The 12,326-nt window shown below is 38.1% G+C and overlaps 4 protein-coding genes and 1 non-coding gene across 5 annotated transcripts; 2 read left to right on the top strand and 3 right to left on the bottom strand.

Moving 5' to 3' along the window:
- Positions 1–11: 11 nt before the first annotated feature.
- L201_006912 (uncharacterized protein) lies at positions 12–1,907 on the bottom strand (the record flags this gene model as incomplete). Its single annotated transcript, XM_066222624.1, has 5 exons — positions 12–350; positions 443–797; positions 903–1,357; positions 1,456–1,778; positions 1,889–1,907. 5 exons carry the CDS (start codon positions 1,905–1,907, stop codon positions 12–14), a joined length of 1,491 nt encoding a protein of 496 aa, XP_066078721.1.
- Positions 1,908–2,325: 418 nt separating this feature from the next.
- L201_006911 (uncharacterized protein) lies at positions 2,326–5,715 on the bottom strand (the record flags this gene model as incomplete). The annotated part of the gene is made up of 18 exons (XM_066222623.1): positions 2,326–2,879; positions 2,952–3,007; positions 3,101–3,233; positions 3,316–3,443; positions 3,497–3,516; positions 3,582–3,701; positions 3,762–3,910; positions 3,983–4,102; positions 4,157–4,226; positions 4,282–4,361; positions 4,415–4,506; positions 4,559–4,600; positions 4,657–4,667; positions 4,736–4,841; positions 4,912–4,985; positions 5,052–5,075; positions 5,131–5,244; positions 5,323–5,715. 18 exons carry the CDS (start codon positions 5,713–5,715, stop codon positions 2,326–2,328), a joined length of 2,286 nt encoding a protein of 761 aa, XP_066078720.1.
- Positions 5,716–6,170: 455 nt separating this feature from the next.
- L201_006910 (uncharacterized protein) lies at positions 6,171–7,014 on the bottom strand (the record flags this gene model as incomplete). The annotated part of the gene is made up of 4 exons (XM_066222622.1): positions 6,171–6,500; positions 6,614–6,768; positions 6,843–6,933; positions 7,012–7,014. 4 exons carry the CDS (start codon positions 7,012–7,014, stop codon positions 6,171–6,173), a joined length of 579 nt encoding a protein of 192 aa, XP_066078719.1.
- A 1,293-nt stretch (positions 7,015–8,307) lies between these two features.
- L201_006909 lies at positions 8,308–8,393 on the top strand. The gene has a single exon. It is a non-coding gene; the product is annotated as a tRNA-Arg (tRNA).
- A 294-nt stretch (positions 8,394–8,687) lies between these two features.
- On the top strand, positions 8,688–10,701 carry L201_006908 (uncharacterized protein; the record flags this gene model as incomplete). The annotated part of the gene is made up of 5 exons (XM_066222621.1): positions 8,688–8,996; positions 9,106–9,273; positions 9,454–9,741; positions 9,901–10,355; positions 10,572–10,701. The coding sequence occupies 5 exons, from the start codon at positions 8,688–8,690 to the stop codon at positions 10,699–10,701; spliced, it is 1,350 nt and encodes a 449-aa protein (XP_066078718.1).
- Positions 10,702–12,326: the final 1,625 nt, after the last annotated feature.

The following is a 12,326-nucleotide window of genomic DNA, read 5'->3' as shown; positions in this document are numbered from 1 at the left end:
CCTCAATCAAATCACCATGCTCGAGCCATTTCCCCATCATCCTCTTTCATTCGCCTTGCTAAATAATCATATTTCAATTGGGATTGATCAATCCATCTTTCCAATCCATTCTTATTCGATCTGTTCATTTCAGATATATCTTTAAACCAATTCATTTGTAATACTTCTTTCGCATCAATCCTATCTTTAGGATCAAGTCGTAATAAAGATTGGATAACTTGTAAAACATCATGTTGATATTGTTTTGAAAATTTCGATAAGTCAGGTAGACGATCAATCAAAGGTTTTGTTGGAAATGTTGGTATTAAGGGGAATGTAATTTTGTTTGAATCTGGTAATAAATTGAAATCCTATGTATATGGCAATATTACAAGAAGTACAAGTAATTGTGTACAAGTAAGTAAGTACATGTGTAACACTAAAATATCAAAAAATGACTTACAGGCCAATTTTCATTTGTGGGTTTACCTAAAATTTTGAAAATACTTGAAGATAAACCTATTGAACCATATGTAGAGTTAAATAAAGGTATTCTTTCTCTTTCATTTTGTTCTTGATCATAATCATCATCAAGGGGATCATATGAATCTGTTTGGTCGTTGATGTATGATATTAAAGGTGATGAATTACAAGATGAGGATGAAATGGAAGACGAGGATGTAGATGAGGGTGTGGAAGCTGTATTCTTACCAAAACAGGTAAAGAATTGTGCGATTATACATCCAGTAGACCATAAATCGATTTTGGTGGGATTGTACGTTGCAGGTGAAAAAAGAAGCTCTGGTGCTCTATATGATCTATTATTTTGTTGGCAAGATCCGGATCCAATACACACATCAGCTTCTACTGTTCAGTGTATCCCTTTTATTCAAGATGACAAGAGTATTTATTCATTGACTTACCCAGTCCCAACATCACAACACATCTGATCATCACTTTCTATCGAATCTATCTCTTCTTCATTCAAAACATCTTCATCTTCATGGTCATTGTTGTTATTCTTCGATGAGTTTGACGTATAAGCAATACCAAAATCAATTAATTTCAAATTCCCATATTGATCAAATAAGATATTTGATGGATTCAAATCTCTATGTGATATTGTAGGATTTGCAGAGTGTAAATAATTGATAGCTGATAATAATTGATATGATATTATTTTAGGTATATCAATTCGTAGTTCTTCTTTTTGATTATGTTCTTCAGATTTCAATTTATGAAAGTCATCAACGTCGTCGTAATGAAAGGGAAATAAATTGTCCTTGAATAATTCAAATAATGAAATTGGATATAAAGGTAAATGTAATTTATGATATAGATTTACTTCATCGTATTCATATTTCAAGATCTTGATAATCTATAGATATATGATTGACTCGGCAATTAGTCAATTGAATACCAATTTGGATTTGGATAAAAACCCGTCGTCTTCCTTTCGAATTTAGGCCAACTCACGTTAGGGTGATCCAATCTTCTCAATATATCAACTTCATTTTTTGTGTTATGTGGTTCATTACCTTTCATCAACCCATTTTTAGGTGCATAAACAATTTTGATAGCTATCCAATTAATTAAACCGCCATAGGTATCAATATCCGAATGAGTAACATCAGATTCTTCAGCGGTATTATTGTGTGTGTCATGAACAACGATTTCATCTGGGTATCGGATAGAGCTTATACTCTCGATAGTATTTTGTATTTGATCCGCATGTTGCCTCAAGCTTTGATTACTGTTGGTGTGTCCAAAATGATATGCGTATATATTACCTTGCCGACCTGATAAATTGGATTACATGGTATAAATTTTCGAATCTTGCGAACTCTTATAATCGAGAGAGGAGTTAAAGGGTTTGGGTAGACCGCATATGTCATGATACATTACTCACCTTGACCTATGGGTATCATTATTTAGATTTGGATCTATATGCCATCAAAGGTCTCATCACGAACCAGTCAGATGATATGGCTAGGGCTCGTTACTAGGGCTCGTTGTTGACACGCAAGTCGTGCGCTGAAACAGAAGAAGCTGAGTGAAAGGAGCGGTAGGCAGGAGATACCTTAAAGAGCGCGAAGAGGAGACCAATGGTCAATTCGAGGTGGAGGTGAACCACCGATATACAATTAGGAAATCTATCGTAAAATGACGAAGGATGGTATAGCCTAACTTCTCAACTTGCAGAAACAGTCGTGTCACATGGAAATCATCAAAATCATACATAATGCAATACTGTATTGTATTACTGTTCAAAAAATCTACGTTAGATCTATTGATATTATCCGTTCGCAAGAAGGGGGATTGTCTTGTCACGAAAATTTCTGTTCATTACTGTTTTCCCCAACCACCTAAACGACTTATTGATCCGGCACTATTACTACCACTCATTAAACTCATGGGCCTTAGACCTTTCTGTTGTCCTTGTCCCTGACCTTCTTCTTTGTTACCTGTACTTTCATTCGTAGCTGAGTTTGGTGAATTGGTTTTTTGGGATGAAGTTGGGTTTGGAGACATATTTTGATTTCTAAAATTAGATATTCTAGAACCGAAAAAACTTCCTATTCCTGAACCTATACCACCTAAAGTAGCTTTTATGTCTTCAATTTGTTTGCCTCCTGGTTGACTTGACGTTTTTGTCATTGGTGTAGAGTCTGTATTGGTTATTGTTGATGCTGACGTAGGAGGTGTTAAGACGCCTGCGCCTGTATGATCAGATTTTTTCTTGGCTTGAGCTTCTTCACGTTGTTGCAATCTTGTATTTACTTCTGATCTAACGCCATCGAATGCTTTGAATAATGATGAAGATCCTGCTGCGAATGCTGAAGTTAATGCTTCTTTAGTTGGTCCAAGTTGTTGATCGAGATGAAGGTCATGGAATCCCTCTAATAAAGTACCAATCAGTGATTCACTTTGACAACGCATGACTTTGCTGATGGGTATAGCCAAGCACTTACCGGCCAGCCTCAGTCCTAAGTCAGAGACGGCATTGACTTTTCCGTCACATGGGTGTCTGTAAGAGGAGAAAGTCAAAAAGTCAGCTTTTTGGGAGAATCCGCTAATTGCTGACCTTAATTCGCAAGATAAGCATCACTCATCCACTCACCTAGGCTCGCAAATATCAAATAAAGCAGGATCCGTACACCCATTCCATATATCGTATGCCGGAGTAGTTTTGAATGCGGTAACCCATTGTTCGGAAAATGGCATAAGTATAGCTCCATCTCCACCTGGTCCACCTGTCAGCCCGATTATTCAGCTTTACGTTTGAACAGAATATTCTAGGGCTTCAGATTATAACAAGGGGTTAGGCAAACTCACCGACTCCAACTATAGATATATCCTGCCTCTTAGCCTTTGATAAGAAATCTGCGTATTTGATAGAGGATAAAGCTGCACAGATGTATTCTTCGAATCTGGCTCGGAGATCATCATCACTACCTTTGAAACTGTTGTTTACATATCAGCTCAATCCTGTTAGGTCGCAGGGAAGAAAGCTTACCCGGGACGTTCACCTTCAGGCTGAGCATAATCAATCGATCAGCTCTAATAGCGTGCTTGAATTTTCTGAAAGCAGCAGAACTCACCGTGTTATATGATTCCTCAACGGTTCTGACTACATCATCCATCCACTTCCTATCTGCAGGAGTCAATGTGACTAACCTTTCAATCTTGGCGTCGGTGAATTCAAAGGTATTCGTATCGATCTAGATTGAAAATACATTCAGTTGATTGTCTATAGCGGATTGAGGCTAACGAAAACTTACATTAACCAGTAAATCGTATTTACAATCTTTCTGCTGCGTGACTATCTGATTTGTTGTTCCTACCAGCCAAGATTTCGCTTGTAACATATCTATCTGCTGTAATGGCATATAAGGCTGAAAGAACGACTCTTTCCCGAACACTTGAAGTGCTATATTCGCGATTATCCATCAGCTATCTTTGCCGAGTCGGATCGTCTCAAAAAAGCTGAAATTTTCCTCACGCAATCCCATGTATCTAAGTAAACTTGAACGATCACTTGTTCTTAGAGATGTTGGCCGTACTCTAGTCTTCTTAGCATCCAAATCAGGGGATCCAGAATCTCTCAGACTCATGAGAAGACCTATAGACAATTTGCATCAGCAGAATCACTCAACAGGAAAAAGAGACGGCTAACCTGGTATCAGAGAGACTAGCGAATATTGGTAAGTGCATAACTTTTCTACAGGATATCCATATAGCATGACCTGAATAAATAGAGAGTCAGCTGTTATATCATGATGGACCTTTGAAGCAGCTTACCCTCTTTTGCAACATCAACAGTTTGAGTAAAACCAATGTCCTATGCCTGAATTTATGTACTAATTCCCTGAGACTCGTTCCTACAGCTCATATTAGCTTAGATCCTTGAATGATCTATACATTTCCCACTCACCTATATAGATAGCGCCTTCATTACTCTTCCCTTCCAAACTTGTTTCTAACGATGTATAGAAATCTTCCAATATCTCAGTTTGGGTAAAATCACTGTAGTAGAATATGAGCTTTACTCTCAACTTAAGATCAATCCAAAGCTCACCGTTGAGCAAAGTATGCTCTAGTCACCACTCCGAGATTATCACTACAGCCTCTTGTTAGTCAGTGCCAGAGAACTGCATCAGCCAAAAAGAAACATACCGTATCGGACCCTGTTATCAACGACAGATGTAAGCTTTCGTATTCCAGCAAAATACCGATCACAGAGAGAAACACTCACAAATACAGGCTGACTAGCAATAACTACCACAGCCTTTTGTACCATACTCCTTGTTACATCACTTGGACGTCTCATCAGTTCTGAAGAAGGCAATTGTCGATTACACCTGTACACAAAATACGTGTTTTAACTTGAAAACTTGGCACAATCATCAGAGAAGTCAACAGGGCACTTACGATATACCGAATAACGTTTGGGATCCAGGTACATCTGTTGGAACTTGACCTCCAGATGGAGAGTATGTGCAGTGCTGGTTGAGGTGTTTAATTGTAGTCAGTACAAGGGTTTAATATACCGATTGTGGAAGAAAACATACGAAATAAGAATAATCTTCTTCACTCTGAATATGAATTAATCAGCATGAGCTATTTGGCATAGACAGCAAAATGGCTCACTAGGTGTGCTCCATCAGGTAGTGCTAAGAAAGGTAACAATCTCATCCAATCTTCATCATCTTGAATAGCTAACTGTAATGAAGGTGGATAAGCAAATTCTACCGTTGGACCGATCTACGCATTTAACATCAATCACATCAGCTGCTGCTCTTTTTCCTTTCATTTTTATCGACAACGATAAGTTGAACATACCAAATGATTAAAATCAACTACAGCTACCCCTAAGACAATCGGTGTAGGACCATCACCTCCAGTCAAAAGGGTACTTATGGTTGTCGAACTAATAGCACTTGATTTAGTTGACAAAGGTGGTCTTGAAGAACTTGCTATTGAAGGTGAGGTATAACCTAATGTCGACGTTGACATTGATGACGAAGTTGAACCCCTCCATATATTATCTGATTTCTGCTCGTTGGGAAGAGTAGCAGGGTTAGGTGATGAAGGGGCATTCAAATCTACGTTATCTAGAAATTCACTTTCATCTTCATCTATATGGTTGGGATCTTTAGGGGCAGCTGAAAAATCAAATAAAGGTGAATCTGAACGAGATTTCTCGATTGGTGAATCGGGTGAAATCGAAGTCATCTTCGGAAATTCAAGAAGCAGCACCACAAAGTGTGTTAAGAAGCTGTATTCTGTTTATGAAGAAGATTTCAATGCAAAAGAAATATCAGATTAAAAACATCAATAAAAAGATGGTTGTTCAAGAAAATATTCGGTAACCAAGACGCGTTTTGGTTAATCCTATCTATTATGACGCACCGTTCACCAAGCAACTCCCCTTAATTCCGAAGCTGTCAGGTCAAATTATCTTAACGGAAAACGTAAAGAGGAAAAGAGTATAATAGCAGAAAGCAAGCAGCATAACTTGATCAAAATACAGAATTATAACCAGTCAACAACGCAAACAGATGAGCTACTTTGCGGCTACAACATTATGACTGGAGAAGTGTACCATGCATTCATTATATATGACAATATCCCAAACACGATTTGTTTTTGTATTATGGTTATGGTTATGATTATGATTAAGGTTATGGTTATGTAGATCCAGGTGGTGGTGGAGGAGCGACAGTTTCACCTTCTTTCACAGTTTTAGTAGCTTCTTGGGATATAGGATTTGAAGTTTCTATTGTTGGTTTTGCTTCTGCGCTAAGAGGTGATGTGGGTGATGTTTCCGTTGATAAAGGTTCAACTTCAGTTATCCTTTCTGCTTTTATTCTTTCTAATGCTCTAAATACTTTTGATTGTAAATAATGTGAATGTAATGGTGTTCTTGATGATGGTGCTTTCTTAGCTGCTGCTGGTGTAGTATGCGTTTCAGGTTTAACTGTAGGTGGTCCATTTGCTGCGAATATTCGATCATAGTTCTACGAAGAGAAGGATGATACATCCAAATTAGCAATAAACACTGATTTGTCCTTGATAGAATTGGGGAAATAATGATGAAGGGCTTTTGACCATAATATATTACCACACATACCTTTTGTATGACGTCCAATGGTTCATCTTTCTTAACATTCAAGATCAAATGTGCTTCATCTAGACTCATATTTAATTGACTCGTAATTTTATTTTTGGATGATCCTGCTCCTACAGGTCCAGAATCTTGTACACCTTCTGGTTTATGTTTAAAATCTATCCGAATGATGATTAATGATATCAATTTCACAGCTTTAAGTTCAAGAGCTGGAATATCGAAATGAGCTTACTCTTAACAGCTTGTGATCCAGCTGCTGCTGTAGCTTTTCCTAGTACCCTTATACCTGTTACTACAAGTTCGGCTATTACTCTAGGAGCGGACTATTGTATACAAGATTCAATAAGAGTGACATGGTATTCCTTCCCTCTTACCTGTAAATGCGAAAGACAACGACATACCATTTTGAAATATTACGAAAAACAAGTATGTTCGCAAAATTTCAATGCTTATATTAACTGTGTGGGCAGATTATCTATTCAAATTTGGTCCGGTCTTGTCTTGGTGCTATTGCTGATCTTTTATCAATTTGTAGATTTGCCTTATCAATGAAGTGTTGTATGAATAAATCGATAAATATCACCAAGTTGCAGATCAAGATGAACGGAGAATTCCAACTTTTCAACAATAATTCTAGCCTGAACCATTGCCGAAATATCTCGTTACTATCTGGGTGTCGTAATTAATATTTACGCTAATCGTCTACAAGGAATTGCCACTCACTCTCTCGCCCATCTCGCCCATGGTGTATATGATGCTGCTCCAGCGATAATAACATGCTTGATATAGCAAACATGTTCAAAGCATGATTTCTGCCTATTCTTGAAGACTCACATCTGGGCACTTGAAAGGTATCTGATCAAGAAAGTGGACAGCGAAGAGGTTATTAATCGTTGTAAGTAAAGCTATTTCGTTTGCTTCGTTCGCCACACAAGGAAGCACTCGACAGTCTGTGTTCATTGTAGAAAATGGTCGAGGGTTGATTGGGGTGTAAAGGAATTGTGATTGTAAACTGATACTAGAAAAAGAGTAATATGGGCCTCCTGAGTAAAACCTCGTTGCCATGATGCTATAAACATGTGATCCATCCTCATGATTCGTCAAGACGAGAGGAAAACTCGGCCTAGTTGCAGAGAATTGTAAGCTGATACACCATCGAATTTCTCTTAACCTGACAATTACAAGAGTTTCCTCACACCGGATCAGCTAAATAATACGGCAATTGGTAGAAGGTACCACGACAAAGGTATTTATTCATGACGCTGTATTTCCCATCAAACCTTGCAAAATTGAATGTACAAGTCGCATGGCCATGACACTTGATCAGAGAGTCATACATGAAGTCACATACGCTGATCCACTGGCCCTCTTCACATATGGTAATGAATACACCTTCGGTTTCAGTCGTAATTGGTATTCAACGCTTTTGTCCGTTCAGGTAAAGAATGGCTCAAATAACGCATTCATACGCAATGAATAATATAAGTTAGTATACGCAATTGTCTGTTCCGACAACTGTATTGGCAGCTTATCATTTTGCCCTCTCAGTGACATTGTCTAGTCTCTCGAATCAGGAGGGCAGAGGAAACATGAACAAGTCTTGATAATTGACTTGAGCGATTCCATCCTCGTTGCCCTTTACTGTATGTTGACAAAAGGTATCTTATACAACTTGGCACAACAACAAATAACCACCAGCCCTGTTAGCACAGCTGGTAGTGCGTAAGACTTCTATTCATTCAAGAATATCTTAAGGTCGCGGGTTCGAGCCCCGCATGGGGTTTATCTTTTTGGTTTTTGGTTTGTTCAAGCATACTATTTTCCCCTTATACCGGGAGGAATATCTGTTGCATGTATGATGCCGAAACATAACGAAGCTGAGGAAGGAAACTAGCTTGCGCGTCATCAATCTTCGATAAGTTGTACAAAATGGAAATTTACGTTTTTATCTCTATAGTACAAGCTCATATGATAGATTAACAATAAATTCATATTCCAAGTTGCCACCTATATATTTAGAGCTATTTGAGCTCAACAGAGAAAAGGATACTTGATATAGGATAAACATATTTACATCATGTCTAGAATATTCGTATCGAGCTTGAAACATCCGTTCAATCTCCGCTCAATAGCAGGTCCATCGAAATTACCTTATCGATCATTTTCGAATAAATCGATTTTGGAAACTAGACAGGCTTTAGGACGTATAACACCGAAGAGAATTGCTGTATCTAGATCAGCAATTGAAAATGGTACTTTCCCTATACATGGATCTATACCTGAGTCAGCAACAGCAACGATAAAAGGCAGTAGTAGTAATTCAGGATATAGTAATGGTTTTACAGATCCTTCGTTACCCAGAAGATCAATTTGGAGACCGATAGTGGTGCGTGTGACGTTCTTCTTCAGAAATCAATTGGCATCTCACTATATTACTCATACACATAAAAACATATATTTTAACTGATCCAACTATTATTTCAACATTTGAACAGTTCTGTGCATTATTAGGTGGAGGTGGATATTTAGGTTTGGCGTTATATACAAATTATGATACGCAAAAATGGGGTGATAAATTAGGTGGAAGTTCTTGGTGGAGAAAAGGTCAAAGTCAACCTAGTGATAGAGAGATACAAAGAGCGAAACAATTAGAAGGTGCTAGGGTGAGTTGCGCTTTTTATGCTGGAAGGTGTCCACTAAGGAGTATCAATGTTGGCTAATCATGATCTCTGATCTACTCTTGGTCGCATTCACTACTTTCTCAATACCCTTCCACAAATATTGTGCATAATCAATTCACCTACAACAACTTGTCCATATTATGCTTTATACCAAAACTATAGTCTGCTCAAAAAACACTCAATAATCTACCTAATACATTATCATTCTTACCCAATTTCCTCCTTGTACCAATTTTACGTACATACGTAATGGCATCTGAATTCTATCTAAATACACCTTCGTCACAATTAGCTCCAATGGGTTTAATTTTCGTTATGGGAAATGTATTTGTTTGGTGGAAACTTCGAAGATTAGAACCGTTCATGAGAAAATGGTGGTTACATCGTCCAATAGTCTTTGGTTCAAAGAGAGATGAATGGAGGAATTGCGTTACTATGTTTACTAGTACTGTAAGTTATAACTCATTCCCTTTTTTTTCATTTTAATCGCCATAGAAATTTGATCCGACGAGGTGGATGGGAAGAAAACAGTTTGAAGCGGTTTATGGTTCGGTGATGCGAAGTCATTTTGAGGTGAACGCTAAACTGATTACATTTCACATCCTCTAGTTATCACATCAATCACTCCCCCACTTAGCATTCAACTCTTTAGCTCTGTTCTCATTCGGTTCAGCAGCCTATTCATACCTTTCATCTTCACCTTCCCTTCCAGCTCTTTCCGCCTCATCACATACACCACATTTCTTAGCATTTTTACTCACAGCTGGATTGTTCTCTTCCTTGGGAAGTCATTTGTGGACGAATATATTTAAATATCCAGCGTTAAGAAAAGCTTTATCACATCCTGCAAGAATATCAAGTCCACAAGCTTTAATGTCACATCAAGGTATATTACCTTCTTTAGGCGCTAGTGGAGCTATTTATGCGGCTTTGACTTTAACTGCTTGTGCTTATCCTGAATCTAGCGTAGGAATTATATTCATACCTTTTGTCAGCGTTCCAATTGGTATGGGTGTAGCAGGTATGGTAACCCTAGATCTGGTGGGTTTAATAAGGGGTTGGAGGTGAGTAATTGATCTATTGTGATTTCGATCTCAATAAATTCATCTATATCCTCATATCTGTTCATATACTATCAAATGCTTCCGTATATACCGAGTCACCTTTCGGGGAACTGATTATATCGCGGGCTTCTCTTCATTCTGTTCTGCCCTGCCTAATTGAAACTACAGCGTTTCCCAATTCTGATTTCTGTGTTTTTTTTTTTTTTTTTATAACAGATTATTCGATCACGTAGCACATCTTTCCGGAGCATTATTCGGTTTTGTTTATTATAGATTTGGTAGACAAGTTTGGCAATGGACAAGAGAAAAATTAGGTGCTGAACCAAAAGGATCTGGATTATTTTGAAGTTTTGAAGCGGTTGAGATGTTGAGAGAGCGGAATATAGGCGGATTATATCTTGTGCAGAGCGGGAATTATGAGAATAATGTTGTACAAATGTTATCATGCATGATATAACCAATATAGCGGGAAGAACACACTGCGACGGCGTTCTTCGGTGACCGCTCGGTGACCGTGATTCGTTTAATCATTTTGGGTGGGGAAATTGAGATCTACATCCTCGGTGTTCAGGAACGGTAGACCGAAGATTTGGATCCGGCTGGGATACTAATGTGGGTAACATGATGATTCCCTTTATCCCTTTATCCCTTTATCCCTTTATAATCCTCCTTGATTTACCCTTGTTTCCACAATGTTACACTCCTCGGTTTTAGCCTAAAATACCCTTAACATAAGGTTAAGGTCTAAAAGGCTTATTCTTCTGAATGCCGCTTTCTGCCTGTAGAAAGAATGAGGAATGCCATATTACGATGCACACTAGTATGCAAATGGGCGGACCGGCTGATCATCGATTTCCAATCACTTGGATCGATGAGAACTACTTGTTACCTTACACTTGATATACCGACCATTTTTTATTTATTATCACAGTTACAGTTACAGTTTACCTCTGCTGATCACTGAGATAACCGCTGACTCTTTTTAATTATTCTTACATGAATGACACTGTCTTCAATCAAAGTTAGTAACCTCCTTTCAGAGTATATGCATCGCGTCTAGATAATACAATAGTCCGTTCGATCATCTGAGCATGCACAAAAAAGCTGAATAGCGATAGCGATTAAGATACGAAAAACGAGGTGGTGGTGACATACCTTACCTGAAATTGAGAAAAACTGAAAAAAAAAAAGTTTAATTTCACTTAGGTTGCCATGTATGTACGTTAAGAATCCTTCTATAGCCGACGGTACTGGAGGTGGATTTACACAACTAAATGCATCATTATTGCATCAAAATAAAAAGGGCTCATCCATTGATTTCTAATACATGATTTCACACCTTAACTTGCCCCTTTTTTTCTTTGAGAGAGAGCTGTGCCGGATATACCCCTGTCAAAGAAAGAGAGAGATCTCCACGTCCTACTCGAATTTATCAAAGGATATATGGGATGGGCAATCGTCTTCTTTCATCTTCTGCGTGTCATATGGCATTCCAATACCGAGTGATACCGCGCCATACCGCACCGCACCGCACAAGCCATTCTTGTGAATTCTTTTCGTTTCCTTACTCTGAGACATACGAAAGAAGAAAAAGAAGGATCTTAAAAAGAATCAAAAACATAAAATGCTAATGCAGAAGTTTTGATAGCACGGAGAATAGATTGTGTTTTAATTTACTTGAATAGGGAAAAAAAAAGATGTGATTAAACATCAATTAGATACCGCTTCCATTGGATATGATTGTTTCACTGTTACTGCAAGACGAGGACAAAAACGAAAAGCCAGTCTCAAAGACCAAAGAGAAAAAATCCAAACATAGTGTTCATTCACGGTATATCAGAGACCATGCAGTTGGTCATCTTACAATACTATACTGTACTCTACACATGAAAAAAGTGAATAGCCCAACTGGAGTGATGTAACTCATCTACTCTCTACTCTCGCATATGACCGATGTCAATAAAATGATTT

Source organism: Kwoniella dendrophila, chromosome 9, assembly GCF_036810415.1.
Source record: "Kwoniella dendrophila CBS 6074 chromosome 9, complete sequence".
Classification (NCBI taxonomy): domain Eukaryota; kingdom Fungi; phylum Basidiomycota; class Tremellomycetes; order Tremellales; family Cryptococcaceae; genus Kwoniella; species Kwoniella dendrophila.
This window is presented reverse-complemented; position numbering and strand designations above follow the sequence as displayed.